We start from the raw sequence: 15,747 nt of genomic DNA, 5'->3' as shown, positions 1-15,747 counted from the left end.
TATCTAATAGTAGTTTGGTTTTAAATTTATCAGTGAAGTATTTAACAATTAAGTTAGAAAATACCATATATAAAAAAATATATATATTTTTCATCAAAGTTTTGTTTATCATAAACACATTTATAGTAGCATTATAGTATCTTTCCAAAAATAATATATTTTTAAGTAAACAGTTAAACTTTTTTATCTTAGGTTAAATTTTATTTAAAGAAAAGAAAAGAAAACTTGTTTTAAAAGCAGTGACCACCTGCATATAACTTATAAAACCAATTTGGAGCCTCAATTTTTGTTTTCACTTTTTGCTAGAGTATGTATAGTAAATAAGCTTAAAGCATATTTACAGGGGCTTATTATTGTGGAAACATTAAAAAAAAAGTTTTGACTGGTATATTTTGTAACCTATTTAGTCTTTTTCAAGAGATTTAACTTAATAAAACCTAAAAAATTGCTTTTTTAAGCAATTTTATTTTTCATTAAACTCAATACTATAAAAAGTATATGTACATTTAACAAAAAAGTTTAAAAAAGTTTTAGAAAGTATTTTAGGTGTTTTTATTTAGTATTTTCATTATTTTAAACTTAAAATTAGCAAATACTGGTTAGGTTCAAATCTGAATAACTTTAAAACACTTGAAGCAGAATAGAAACAAAACCAGTTAAAAAAAAAATAATTCAGTGATACTTTGTGTATAATACTTGGTTCAAATTTCTAGTCAGAAAAAAATTGATGAATGCTTGACCCACCTTTTTGAAGCTGACTGTAGCTGATGTAAAAAGTCAACTATAAAACAAAAGTTAAATAATAATCTTACATAATTTAAACTTTTACTCTACTATTACAAATCTTTTGGAAAAAAATTATAAAAGATAAAAAAATAGTCATAAGTAAAAAGTATAAGCTACAATTCTTTACTGTATTTTAAAACTTGGAACTAAACTAACTTTTTATAAAAACTACATTGATAAACTTTAAAACTTTAGCAGTCTAATTTAAAACAAATCTTAAAAATTTTTAATTCTATAAACATAATTTGTGATTACTTTAAACTAAAATGGAAACAGAGCTGTTTTTCAAACAGTAACAATTACAACGTAAATACTTTCTTAAACTTAATAAGGCTGTTATAAAACTAGCAATACCACCAAAGTTATTTTTTTTAACTTACAAACCTGTATTTAAAAGAATTTTCAGCCAAAGAAAATTAAGATTAAAGTTTTAAATAACTTAAACAAGTTTATATGACGATAATGTATCAAATCAAAAATTCTTTACTAGTTTATATTTCTAGTATAACACAGGGTTGCCACACACTCAGGGAACTCAGGGAACTCAGGGAAACTCAGGGAATTTTGGCATTTTTCTTTTAACTCAGGGAAACTCAGGGAAGTTTTGATTTTTTCTCTAAGTTTCATGGAAGTTTTTGAAAATCTCAGGGAAATTTTTTTCTAGATCTAGAATGAGGTTTAGTTAATCCAGTTTCAATATTTTGTTCAAAAGTAGTAATTTTTATTATTTAAGTGGTTATTTAGAATTTTTTTAGCCTTGCGGCTAGTTCTTCAATATTCTTAGTATTAACATTGTAGTTTTTTTAAGTTTTAAATTTATATTTACTTAAGTAAAATCAAACAGTTTAGAGAAATGAAAGTTGTTGTTAACTATTCATTATTATATGTATGCATTTAAGTGAGTTCTTCATGTGAAATTATTATTATAGTATAATTAAATTTTGTCAATTAAAATGTTAAACAAATTAAACTTTATTCTTTTATGTAGAAAGTTAACTAACAAGTTTACACAAAGTTGTGCAAAAATTTAGTTTTTAATTTTTAATTGGTTTAAACCTTTTAAGATTGAGTTTTTGAAAACATATTTTTCATAAGTTTAATGCAGAAGCATACACATACAACCTTCCTTTTGTTATTAAAGAAGAAATATGAGAATGAGGTATTAATAACTTGTGTTAGAAGAGAATTTTTTTTTTTTAAGATTTGAAAAATACTCAGGGAAACTCAGGGAAATTTAAGGTTACTCAGGGAAATTTTTGGTCACTCAGGGAAGATTTTTTGGCTCAAAGAGTGGCAACCCTGATAACATTTGTTGTAGACAAACATTAAGAAAATAGTAACATGCAATGTAACATTTAAAATAATGAAGAAGAAAAGAGTAGATTCTAACTAGATTTTGAAAGCACAGTTTCTTTGTTTAATCACTGTTGCCATATACTCAAGCTAATTTAAAAAACGAAGGTTAAACTTAGGTCTGTTTTAAACTTTCTGCAATCTCAGGCTAGTTTTCAATAATGATTTCGAAGCATTTTTCTACCTGAAAATATAATTTTTTGATATTTTAAGTCCTTCTGTTGTTAAAGTTATAATAAACTGTTCAAATTTTTGTTAAGTTAAATTTAAGGTTTTAAAATTGTTTTCTGTTTAAATCTATAAACATATATTTAAAGCATTGTGTTACTTTTGCTACTAATAAAAATATGTTTTATGTTATGCTTATAATTTCTAAAAATGTTTTGATCATTTATATCATTTATATGTATAATTATTTTTTATACTTATTGTATAACTTAAAGTAGTCAAGGGTTTGCAATACATTGCTACTATGTTAAAAAATTTTTTTAAGTTTTAAATATTTAAGAAGTTGACTTAACTACTATATCATCTTAATGATTTTTAGAGAAACTTAGAATTTAAAAACGAAACTCATCACTACAATTATGTCAACATCAAGTAATGCTGGTTAGTTGTTTTAATATGTTAATAGTTATTTTTTTATAAAAACGAAGTGATTTAATGTGATTAAAGGTACGTTTGTATAATGCATGTTTTAGAAATATAAATACAATAACAACTCTTAAGAATAATATACTTAATCTAATTATTGTAGTTACTTTTCATTAATAACTTTAATAAACTTGTATAGGAAATCCCTTGTTTAATGTTTTGTGACAAATTGTAGGTGAAGTCATGATGAGTAAAAAAAAACCGCCAATTTCCCCACAAAGATTGTTCAACAAAGGAAAACCTGCTGGTAAAATTATGAAATTGATGAGCGTGTATGTTTTTTTAACAAATAATAGCTTTGTATACATTATAATAAGATTAATTGAAAATAAAGAAAAACACTTTTATTCAATGTTTTTTCTCTTTTATTGCATAACTAAATTTGAAGCCCTATAATGTTGGTATTACCTTTTTTTGGTTTAGTACTCTTTAAAAAATATTTGACAGTTATACATTAATTTTTATAAAATATAGTTTTACAACAAAACAGTTTTTATAATTATATTTAGAAACAAAACTTTAGTTACAACAGAGAATTAAAAGTAATTCATTTAAAGTATACTTAGTTATATAATTAAATAAGATGTATATTTGTAAACTGTTTTAAGTTTAAAATAGATTTTTGAAATAAGAATGTAGGAAGAATTAATACAGTACATAATTGGATGTATGAATAAATTTTTAACATCTGTTGATTATTTATATTTATTGCTTACTGAAGTTTTTATTATATTTAATAATTTTAAAATAGAATTAATGAATGTTAACCATGATTTAATAAACAAAATACTAGGTTAAACTATTTTATATTAAAATTAAAACATTTTATAAATCATTAATAATTTCTATCTAATAGCCCTTCAAGTACTAATTTAATAATTTTTAAACTACTATTATATAATTTTTTATATATAATTTTTTTTCTATTTCAGCTGCTGTGTGCAAGTATTTCTACTAAAAGTTTTAATAAACAAAAACAAAGTTAAGACTTTCCAATTATGAAGTTTGATTAAGTGTTAAATATGTATTGTTAAATTGTTTTACTATTACTTCTTTTAAAACAAAAACTAATAAAAAAGCTTACAGAATAACAGAAAGAAACAAAAGTAATTTTTATGTCAATTTTAGTTTAATTTCAGCACAACAGTTACCTTTATGAATTTATTTGTACATAAAAAATGTTTTAAAAGTGCAAAAATATTTTAACAGTATACCTAAACAGTCATCAATAGAAGAAATCAAATTGAGTCCAATGGGCGCATCAAATGCTGTCAAACATTTCTTTAGGTAAGTTTGAATTGTGTGTTATTGTATTGAATAAAGCTTATTAGAAATTATAAGTGATTGGTTTAGAGCCAAGCAGTGTTAAAATTCCTAAAATTCCGTTGCTATAGAATTAGTAATAAACGATTATTTTCAAATTTATAAGTAAGGTTTATGTAATAGGGTTTGAATTTATGTCTATTGTGTTAAAGTTTGTTATTTTACTATTAGTTGCATTCAATACCAGTGCTTTTATATATCTTGCAAATGTTTGCGATTTACAAGTTTTTATTACTAATTAAAAATTCCTTTTAAACACACTAACGCTTATAATCCATTAAACAACAACAAAAATGTTTAAATATAAAGAACATCTAAATAATTGAACATTGCAAAACTAACTTCAAAAATATTTAGATAACAAAATTTTAATTATTCTAGTTATTTTATTTAGCCTTAATAAACAAAATATATTTAAATTCAAGTCAGAGTTGTTTTAAGTACTTCAAGTTTTACTGTATATACAAGTCAAAAAGGTAGATAAAATTTTGTAAGAGTTGTTTACTTGTAAGTAGTTTAACTAATATCAAAGACTTTATGGATAAAACTAATGCACGAGAGCCAACATCTACTAATACTTACTAAAAATTAATACTAAATGTTTTGAGAACCAACGTACTGATTAAAGGCAAGTTAGTATAACTATTTAATAGCAGTTACAGTTTTAGTTTAAGGGCTAAAATATGAGGAACATATATGTTATAAATTAAAGTAAAATGGCTTTCAATATAAAATTTAGGGTCAGTGCTATTAATTGCACATACTAAGTGATACTAGGGGTAGGGAGTACTTGGTTGATGTTTGCTAGACACATGAGGAGTCTTGATTTGGATGTGTTTTGGTCTAATTAAGAAGAATTTAAAAGAAAAAAAAAAAAAAAAACTGCACCCCAAAAAACTGATCTGGACCCCAAAAATCACATAATTTTTGATTTTTCGACTTAAATAGTAATAAAGTCATTCATACATGTCCTAGACTTATATATTATATCTTAAATGAAAGCTAATGATTATAGGCATACCTTTAATGACATATCAACTGCTTTTGATATATTATTACGTCATAATTACACAAAATATGCAAATTTTGTCTGGTTTAACTGTTTCTTCCCAAGAATCAGTTAAACCTGTTCAGCTTTGGCAAAATACAACTTCGATCATGACAGATTCTGTTAGCAAAAACTTAACCATTGGGGAGGAAGTTTCTAAAAATTTTAAATCAACTGTTCCACCACCAACTCATTTGTTGTGCAAATCCCATCCAGTGGAGGCCTTTGATCGTTCTAACCTGACAGTATTGGCTGAAATAGCATCAAAGTTAGATTTTCGAAAAAAGCTTCAAGCTTTAAATCCATCGGTTAAACCATTTTTGCGAGGAAAAAAAAAGTATAGCTGAGTGTGCAATTTCATCAATATTAAGTTTGGTCAGTCATGAAAAGTCAGCGCACAGTACAAATCAAGCAGATCTCTTTGACTACATTTTAAACAGAGAAAACCAAGTTAATCGCCTTGCAATCTATCACAAACGCAGGTTTACCAAACTTGGGTATTCTGCCTCATCTATTTTGCAAAGCCTTCCGTTTATTCGCATGCTTATAAATGAAACGCACCTAAGCAACCAGCATGTGGAAGTTGTCAAACTACTGCTTGACTCTGAATTTCTAATGACTGAACTTGAGGCACTTTCTTACTTTACTCACAAGGTAACACTACCATTTTTACACTTTGTTGAGGTTAGCTCTCAACAAGACCTTCTCAAAGTATTTCCTAAACTATACGAAGATCTCAGCAATGGAATAATGAATACTTTGGATGCCTATGTTGTACATTATCCACATATTAAAGTGTTAAACCCAACTTCTGAGATATGTTGTAAAATTCTTAAGAAGATGTGTCTCCATGCCGCTCAAGTTTTTGATCGCCAAACAGGTAGAGAATATGGTTTTGGAAAGTTTTGTTTGTCAAATCCACCACGTGTTACTGAGCTCAACCTATTAAGTAATGAAGAACTGGTTGGACTCCCAACAAACAACTTGGAATCTGAAAGACACCTTGCTGGTTTTGGAAGGCGAGCAGCAGTGGCAAAGTTTAGAAACCAACGATTCACAGCAAAAGGGATAAGAAATGACTGTTCATTACTTATATCTGATTCTTTTCAAACTAAAAATGAAAAAAAAAAAAAATAAAGTTGTTCAATTTCTGAATGAGATGGAGCAAAGGTGGGTAGCAGATCAAAAAAATTTAAAGCTCAAACAGATAAATGAAAAAATTGAAAAAGGGAAAAAAAGGGATCAATATGTGCAGAAACGTCTCAAACTGTGTAAAAGTTGGGGTGGGCCTGTAGTGAGCGTGTTAGAGCTGCGTTCTATTTTAAAATCTCATCCTGATCGAAATGAAGTTATTGTTCATAATGAGTTAATTTACTTTAGAGAGTCTCACAAATCTGAAGTGTTATACAATCCAGAACTTTTTAAAGTTTATGGTAATACTCACGAAGAAAGACTTCTAAACTTATGTGCTCTTGTTGCAGAAGATGATGAGTGCTCTCTATGTTCTTTACCAACAAACACTGATGCATTATTAATTGTAGGGGGTTCTTCCCCCAATATACAGAAAGAAAACAATGAAGATATTATGGAAGGGAATTTTTATGTCACATTAATTAGTGAAGGGTTATCAGACACATGGTATATTGCTATGTGTGAAGGTAAAAATGATGATGGGACTTATAAGATGGACCACCTCATGAGAGTTCAAGACAGAAGAAATTCGAAGTGGAAACACCCACCTAAACGTGATTTGCTAAACTTGCATTTAGATTATATTCTTGATTGTAAAGTTGATGGGGAATGGGATGTTTCTAATGAAAGATCTATTACTTTTTCACTGAGAAACCATGTCCAAATAGATTTAATAGTAGAACAGATGTCTTTTACATAAAGTTAAAAAGTAGTTTTAATGTATTTTTATGAGTATTATGTACATATAGTCAGTAAGATTTTTATCAATCATTTGACAGTTATTTTATACTACTATTTTTAAAAGTATCTGTCATTTTGCAGTAATCTTAAGTGTAAATGCTAAATGATACAGTGCAATGTTCGTTTTATTATGCAATGTTCTTTATTTCTTTATTATACTAGTCTCTATTTATTTTGCAATCATTAACTTAATCTTTAATGTCATACAACATTATGTTTCCTATAATAAATTATAACTTTTTTGTAATTCGTTATGTTTTTGTAATGCAAATTGAATAACATTCTTAGGTTATTTTTAAATACTTATAGCTAAATGAATTATGACATCAAATATCCCATTAATATACATACAACATCACCTAAATTTTAAAGGTAAGTAAGTATATCTACAAAGTTTTATTTTAAAATATTTTGTTTTAATTAGATTAGACAACCAGCTATGCTTCTTAATTTTTCAAAACGCACCATTTTACAGATAAAATTTACATATTTTGTGTGATTATGATGTCATAATATTCCAAAAGCAGTTGAAATGTCATTAAGTGTATGCCTATAATTATTAGCTTTAATTTAAGATATAAAATATAAGTCTAGGACGTGTATGAGTGACTTTATTACTATTTAAGTCAAAAAATCAAAAATTATGTGATTTTTGGGGTCCAGATCAGTTTTTTGGGGTGCAGTTTTTTTTTAGGGATTAAAATTTTTTTTTTTTTAAATCATCTTAATGATACCAAAACACATCCATATCAAGACTCCTCATATGGATTTTACAACATGACCAAAAAAATGTGCTGTACTCCCTACCCCTAGTGATACTTGTCTAAATCTGACTCTTGCACATTTAAATTTGTCATTAAAGACTTAAGTAAAAATTATTTTCTTGACCATAATCTCTAGATAACATTTAGCATATATATTTGAAAAACAAATATAAAGTTTTATAAGTATTTTTCACTATGTCAACAAAGTTTTCTACACTTCGTAAACTTGATTTTAATTCTAAAATAATTTATGCATACATTCTTAGCTTATAAAACATACAGCTATCTTTTTTTAATCGTTTTTAAAGATAAAAAAGATATATTTTTTTCTTTTTTGATACTTTTCTTTTATTTTTTAACTTTACATATAAATTTGAAATATTCTAATTCATAAACTTGAGTAAGTTCTATGGATGTATTAAACATTAAATTGTAACTGGAAGTTAGTATTGCTAAATGTAGTTAATTTTTTTGTGCTTTCAAATTTTTTTAAAGAATGTAACTAGTTTGAAGCTTATTTCTTTACAGGGACTATATACCAGTAGAAAGTTCAGATTTGGACTTAGTGGATAGTGATGCAGTAATGCGTACTACTAGTGACAGTAATCATTATGCTGAAGCTATAATTGAAAAACCTTTTTCAGATCCAATTAAATTGTTAAGTAAACAAGATTTGTTTTATAACATGAATCATGTTGAGCGAGGCTGTTTCATGATATTCAATTATAAAGTAAGTGATACTCTTCCAAACATTACTTCCAAACAGACAACTTAGGTTATTTTTTCTTTTAAAAATCATACCTAAAAAATTCAATGTTTTAGTTTTTAAATAATTTCAATTTGATAGTTGAAATTGATTCTAATTTAATTACAGAATTTTGATGAAAAAACTAGGCTAGAAGAAAGAAAAGGTACAGACAAGGACGCTGAAAACTTAAAAAATATGGCCTTAAATCTCGGCTTTGAATATATTAGACAGTTTGATAACTGTACAAAAAAAGAAACTTTAGATTGGATTAATTTAGGTGAAGAAAATGTTTTGATTGTATTCGTATAAAAAATAGGTTACTTTATCAAACTACAATACTTAGTTAACAGTTATTATTTTGATGTGAATTTTAAGTTTGCTTTTACTATATATTCTTTACCTGGTTCAGGATTACCAAAAAACCTGGAATTTGAGAAATTTTGAAAAAAAACCTAAAATTTCGAACATAAATAACTAAAAAAACATGGAATTTCAAAAATTATAACATGATAAGTAGTAAAATTTCGATTTGACAAAAAAGTCAATCATATGAATAAAAATATTGTGTTCCTCAAATTTTCTTTATTAAAAAACATATTTAAAGTAGCTTTACAGTGTCTTTTCAATGTTTATTTACTATTTATCACAGTACATTCTTACCTTAAACTAAACTTTTAACCAAAAATAGACCCAAAAATGTGTACGTTTAATAACCTGGTAGTAATTTTGAAAACTTGGAGAAAATTTTCCAAAAACATTTGGCAACCCTGCTGGTTGTAAAAAATAAAAGAGTGTAGGTTTTATTACAAATTTTTACGTTTTAGTTGCAACAAACGATCATTCAGAGTATGACTGTTTCGCATGTGCAATACTTACTCACGGAGACACAAATGATGTATTGTATGCTCATGATGGCAAACTTCATTTAAAAGACTTCACCACTCCGTTTGAATCTCAAAATTGTCCTTCTCTTGCAGAAAAACCTAAGCTTTTTTTTATACAAGTTGGTGATGTTTTGTACTCTTTCTAAAAATTATAAGTAATTTTTTTTCTTTAGCAGTGTGCAGAAGTTTCAAAGCTTTTTTGGATTATTTAAACTTATTTTAGGTAAGTGGTATAGAAAATTTTTTAAATTATTTACGTCATACGTTGGTAAGATTAAAAAAATGTTTTTCAAAGTTATTTTGCTATATTTTTATCTCAATGTTTACTTGATAAAGGTAATAAATGTATCTTGCTTTTGGTAGTTAATTTAAGCAAATTACTTTATACCAGTTAATCATAACTATTTAAATAAGGTGATCTGTATAAGATTTTCCCAAAATATTTTCATTAACGCCCATTGCCAGACATTAAAAAAAAACCTTTTGCTAGTAAATTACCTTTTTAATTTCGCCGCCTTACTATTTGACCCCTCCTGTATAGACGATACTCCCCACCTTTGGGAACCCTGATCAAGCTTTACTTGTATCCTAGTTAAAAATATACTTAAAATATATACCTACTACTAATACATTTTATTAAACGTATTTTTTTGTAACATCGAAAACAGTTAGTATAAATAAATACTACTAATTACAACCAAAGTAATAAAATTGCTTTTTTGGATGTTATACAAAATCTATATATATATTGTATATATTAGCTGTTAGTTAAGTTAGGCTTTTGTTTCATACTAAGCTTGTTTTTTATAAAAAATTACTATTATTTAGTTTTTTTTCTGAACGTCAGCTAAAACTTTTAAATAGTTTATAAATAATTACAGTAAGTTTCAATATAAAATTAGTTTTTATAGTTTATTAAATGTTGTATGTAAAGCTAGTGCTTACTCTTTAGATATAAGTTCACTTAGTCCTTGATTTAATTTTTTTATTTTTCTAAGATCCTGTTTTAATAAACGTTTAAACTTATAGAACCTCTAATGCTTTTGATTTTTTTAAATTTGTTTTATAACTGGTTTTATAACCCCTTGAAGTAACCCTATTATGCAATAAATAAAAAAAAATATTTTGAATAACATTTACTTTAATATTAAAAAATAACATTCTGGTTTCTGTAAAATTTGTGTATTATTTTATTTTATAAGTATTCACAAAAAAAAAACAGACTTCAACTATTTCTTAACATACAGAATCATAGCTATGCTTAATAAAATATTGATCCATTATTTCAGATATGTAAAACACTAGCAACAAAGACTTTGTTATAATACTTCAAGTTAAGCAGTTAAGTATAGTACTCAAAATTGACAAATGTTTTTGAGTTATCAAAAATTGAGTGACTTTTTTTTATTGTGCTTATAATAAGCTGAGTATTAGTTATGATCACCTTTTTTATTGCTGTTATTAAATTTGACATTATAATAAGCAAGTAAAAACAATTTAAATCTTTTTGTTCAATGAAGTGGAAAAAGTTTAGTAAAAAAAAAAAATCATAAACTAGTTATGGTTCATCAACAACATAAGGAGTTTGTAATTATTTTAATGATATCCCTAAAGGCGGTACTACTCTTTAGCTCTAATTATTTTTAAATGAATGTAGTTTTCACAAAGAAATAAGCTTCATCATTAATACAGCATAATTTTTACGTGTTCAATATGCTCTGAGAGTAAATTTCCAACTTGTTTTTGTAAATTATACTTGTTTTTCCTATGCAAGACTTTATGTAAACTATACTATTTAAGATATTTCTAAACTTAAGATTTATTTTTAGCTCTTAATTTATTTTTATGCTAAAAAATAATAGAACAAAATATTCTCTTATTGTATATCGTTATGAAATACGAAGTATAAAAAAAAACGAAAAAGAAATAAATACCTTGATAAGTTTAGAAAATAAGTAATTAAAAAACTTAATATTAAAATGTATTTTACAGTTACAAAAAGTTAAAACTCAAAAATGTCCTAAAAGTATTTTTTATTCAAAAAACAATATAGTTTACAAGAAAAAAAAACGTTAAAAATAGCTTTAGCTACTTATTTTAAAGGCATTAAAAGGAAGTTTTGGTTTTTATCTTTGTTTCTATATTAAAAAAGTAGTTACTTTTAACTATATACGAAAAGGCTTTGTTGTTTGATACTTTTAGTACTGCGGCAAAAGCGTTCAAAGAAAGTTAGCAAAGAAACAAAAAGTATCTTCCAATTCGCGTCACAATATTAAACAGTTCAACTGCTGCATAAATTCTAGGTGTAGTTCCCATTGTTTGCTTTCTCAATGTGTCAACAAAGAAAGCGTTCCAGTTTCTGTGCGCAATTTTCCAAACCACATTGTTATAAATTTTAAAGTTACAGAAAACCATGTGATGCTAAACCTGCGGTGCGCTTAAAACATTTTACTTTTAGTTTAAGCTTTAAACTGAACTAAAAATAGACAGTTTTTTATATTTTTTATTGTTTACTCGCATAACTATTCTGCAATACAGTTGTTTTCTTCCTTTTCTTAGAAAAACGGTTTCTATAAATGTCGTTATAAATTTTTAGAAATAGTAAACTAGTAGTAAAATATTATTCATTTAATCATTATTTATTCATTTAATTATGATTTAAATTGTAACTTAATATCTAAACCTCTTTTATTAAGTGTTTCTAAACATCTTAAACCGATCTATGTTTTTTATAACACATTGTATCAAAATAGTATTTAGATTTTGTAAGATTTTATAACTAAGAAGATAAATATAATTGAAGTGCAAATCCTTTCTAATTGTGATAAATATACTTTTAAACTAGTTTAAAAATTAATATAGTAATTTTGTTTTTTAAAACAAACAGGTTTAATTTTTACATTAGTTTTTGGTATTAAACTATTTTAGTAGATTAAAATTAAATGAAAATAAAAATATTTTTTTAACATTTTTAATATTAAAAGTAACAGTAAGTTACTGTTTTTAAGAAAACCTTTTTTTTACGATAAATAAAGTTCTTTTTATTAACTGATATTAATTGTAAAAATTAAATTAATATATCATGGTTGTTTTACCATTTTGTACATATACGTCAATGGCTGCTTAAAGTATGCATTTAGCACCACAATTTTTATAAGTGAGTCATTTTAAGAAAAAATGTTTTAATGCAAATACCCTTCATTAAATGTATTAAAAAAATATATGTTTTTATAAAGTTTAAAGTGAAATTAAGCACAGTAGTAAAGTACTTGTATTTCTGTAGTAAAACTTTTTTTTTTTGAAAAATAAGTCTATTTAAATATTAACACATGCTTAAATTTTATTATAGATTTTTTTCTTACAAGTATAGTACTTTTTTAACAAAAATATATTTGTATATTTAAATGTATTCAGTAATCTCTTAAAAAAATAATTTTATATATTCTATACATGTATTAGCTTAAAGTTACTAGTAGAGTGATATTTATGTTATAATTATAAATTGAAACTATGAAGAACTTCTTACGAATACTTCTAGGCGTGCAGAGGTAAAAAGCTGGACAGCGGGGGTCACAGCAGGCCCAAAACCTTCCAATCAGAAGACGCGGTTGACGCGCGTGTTTATTTCCATGACAACGAAGTTCAGGTCATCCCATCGCAAGCCGACTTTCTAATTGCTCATTCAACTGCTAAAGGTGTTTATTTATTCAATATCAATTTTTTGATTTATTTTATAAAATTTATTTGATTAATATCTTACAAATTACGTTTGCAATTTTACTTCAATCTTTAGTTAATTTTATTTCTATTTTTAGGATATGACTTTAAAGTACTAAATAAAAAACACTTAAAGAATATCAACTAAATAAAAACATGAACAAACTTACAGAATACTATTCTTGGAGAAACCAATCGAATGGGTCTATATTCATACAAGCTTTATGCTCGACTTTGAATGTTTTCCGAAATAAAAAAGACTTGCTTCAAGTTTGTACTTTGGTTTTAAAGTTTTTTTTTTTTCGTTTAAATTCATATTAAAATATAGGTTAAAAACGCTATTTGTTATGGTACATTTAACTATTTTAAATATGAGCCTAAGCTTGCTCTTAATAGTACTTTAAGAAATTGATTTTTTAAAATATATTAACTCTTAAGTAGTTTATGTGCAGCGACGTAAAACATAAGTTTTTTTAATTTGTTTTCAATACTGTTTGGACTTTCAATTTATAAAATCATTATTAGATATTCAATAGTTAGTATCTAGATTTAGACTACAGAATCTAATTTAGTTTATAACAAAGTTTTAGACATCTATACAATTCTTATTTAAAATAGTAATGTATATTTTAGTTTTTGCAAAATAGGTATTAGATAAAGTCATAACATATTAAATTTATGCTATTTTTTACATTAATACTAAACTATATATTTTTTGTAAGCCTATATATTGATCTTTAAAACTTTTAAAGATGCTGACAAATGTGAACTGCATGGTCGCTTACGATTGGTCGTCATCAACGAAAAACGAAAAAATGAACAACAAAAAGCAAATTCCCTCCATCACAACTCAGCTCACCAGAATTCTTCATTTTTTCCCAAAGACGCCTGACTTCGTCACGACAAAAACTTTCGAAACAGTTAGTTATTATTTACAAAAATTTATATTATATTCATGCTTATTATATACTGTATTTTATTATTTGTAATTTTACCTACTATAAACTAATTAAAAAATTGTTAAAGTCTACAATAAAAATTATATAAGTTAAGCACAGTTTATATGTTAATTTATATTGAAATTATAAACTTGTTAGCTCTCACAACAGACGATGGACGAGTTGGCGACCAACCTGCACCACAGCTGCCGCATAACGCGCCACCAAGTGACCAAAACCACCACCTCGTTTGCCGGCTTCCAGCCGCAAGACGAGGTCAACGTCATCCGGAGCTCCTTCTACCCTCCCACCGGGGATATTAACCCAAACTCCCCGAGACCCCACCAGCTCACCCTCAACTTGCCCCCTCCCAACATAAACATCACCCAGGCGACCCCCGTCACCGGTGAAGGGGAGTTCAGGTTCTCGAGGAGGCAGAGAAACCACTCGTCCAACGTTCAGGATCAAAAGAGGGGAAATTTCGCGATCGAAAGTCAGCTGCAGCAACGACCCCTCAGCTACCCCCAGTGCCACACCCACTACACCTCGTCGCCAGGGGGAAAGGTTTTCATGGAAACGCATTTTCCATGACGCCACAGTTTGTCTCTGATCCAATGAATGATTTCGAAATTGACTGTAAACGGAAAAAAGTAATGCAAACGATAAAAAAGATAGAATATTTGAATATTTTGAGCGAGAAGAAAGCTTATAACTATAATAACATAGTTTTTTTTTTTGGTGGCACATTTATGCATTTGTTGGAAACAAAGTTTGTTAGAAAATATAATTTTTTTAGTAATTATTTATTACCAAATAGGTTATTTGTTAAAGCCTCACCAGTTATTGTGCCTTATATTTTATATCTCCATTTGTCCAAAACTTAAACGATCATTCACCTTTTATTTCTTCAATAGTGTTACTTTTATTTTATTTTTTTATCACAAACATTTTTTGTAAATTTTAATCATAAAGTTTACAACTAAGTGAAATGAATTAGAGTTAAAGTTTTAACTTTTTTTAGCATTATTATTTTTGCCTTAAAAATAGCACTGTAAAATTACATCATATATAAAAAAATATAATTTATTATTTTTTTTAAACATTTAAATACAGACAAGGAAAAACATATTAAAACCTTTTTGCAAAGCAAAAACTGAAAGGATAGCATCAAATGCTTAATATTGTTTTTAACTTAGAAAATTTTATCAAATATTTTTTCTTTCTTTGAGATATGCATTTTCTTGATCAGCGTTCTATCAATTTAAACTAATAAATAATCCATTAGTGTAGTTATTATAACATTATCAAAGAGTATTTAATAAAAAGTAGTTCTGACTTGCGATAAACAGTTGTTAATGTGTTATTTTAGTTTTGCATTGGAAACATTAAATAGTAAAAAAAAGTAAAGTTTTGAGCATATGTACGGAAAAAAGTTAATTTATTATTGTTTTCTTTTAAATTTTTGATTAGTAGACTAGCGTTTTTAAACATCTTCTGTTTTGAAATATATTACAGTTTTAGTTGAACAAAGTAAAATTTAACTAAAATCAACTAAAAATTATAAAAACTATGTTAAAACACAAAATCAATAATTAGGTTT

The 15,747-nt window shown here is 26.1% G+C and overlaps 1 protein-coding gene across 2 annotated transcripts; it reads left to right on the top strand.

The window, feature by feature from the left end:
- Positions 1 to 2,684: 2,684 nt before the first annotated feature.
- On the top strand, positions 2,685 to 15,392 carry LOC145840492 (caspase-1-like). Of its 2 annotated transcripts, none has more exons than XM_082947771.1 (10): positions 2,685 to 2,748; positions 2,969 to 3,065; positions 4,003 to 4,080; positions 8,389 to 8,590; positions 8,735 to 8,885; positions 9,433 to 9,611; positions 13,031 to 13,187; positions 13,382 to 13,479; positions 13,962 to 14,129; positions 14,319 to 15,392. In XM_082947771.1, the coding sequence occupies exons 1-10, from the start codon at positions 2,727 to 2,729 to the stop codon at positions 14,736 to 14,738; spliced, it is 1,572 nt and encodes a 523-aa protein (XP_082803897.1). In that variant the 5' UTR covers positions 2,685 to 2,726; the 3' UTR covers positions 14,739 to 15,392. The 2 variants fall into 2 exon arrangements, with proteins under 2 accessions (XP_082803897.1, XP_082803896.1); XM_082947770.1 differs by having other exon boundaries at positions 14,307 to 15,392.
- Positions 15,393 to 15,747: the final 355 nt, after the last annotated feature.

The sequence above is a fragment of the Thalia democratica genome, chromosome 7 (assembly GCF_965202585.1).
Source record: "Thalia democratica chromosome 7, ktThaDemo2.hap1.1, whole genome shotgun sequence".
Taxonomy (NCBI): domain Eukaryota; kingdom Metazoa; phylum Chordata; class Thaliacea; order Salpida; family Salpidae; genus Thalia; species Thalia democratica.
This window is presented reverse-complemented; position numbering and strand designations above follow the sequence as displayed.

What these genes read in the sequence shown, in the direction of transcription:
- LOC145840492 (XM_082947770.1), top strand. Translation starts at nt 2,727, where the DNA reads ATGTCAACATCAAGTAATGCTG. An exon ending in GTCAACATCAAGTAATGCTG is followed by an intron (nt 2,749 to 2,968) that starts GTTAGTTGTTTT and finishes GACAAATTGTAG; the next exon opens with GTGAAGTCATGATGAGTAAA. An exon ending in TTTAGATTGGATTAATTTAG is followed by an intron (nt 8,886 to 9,432) that starts GTGAAGAAAATG and finishes TTTACGTTTTAG; the next exon opens with TTGCAACAAACGATCATTCA.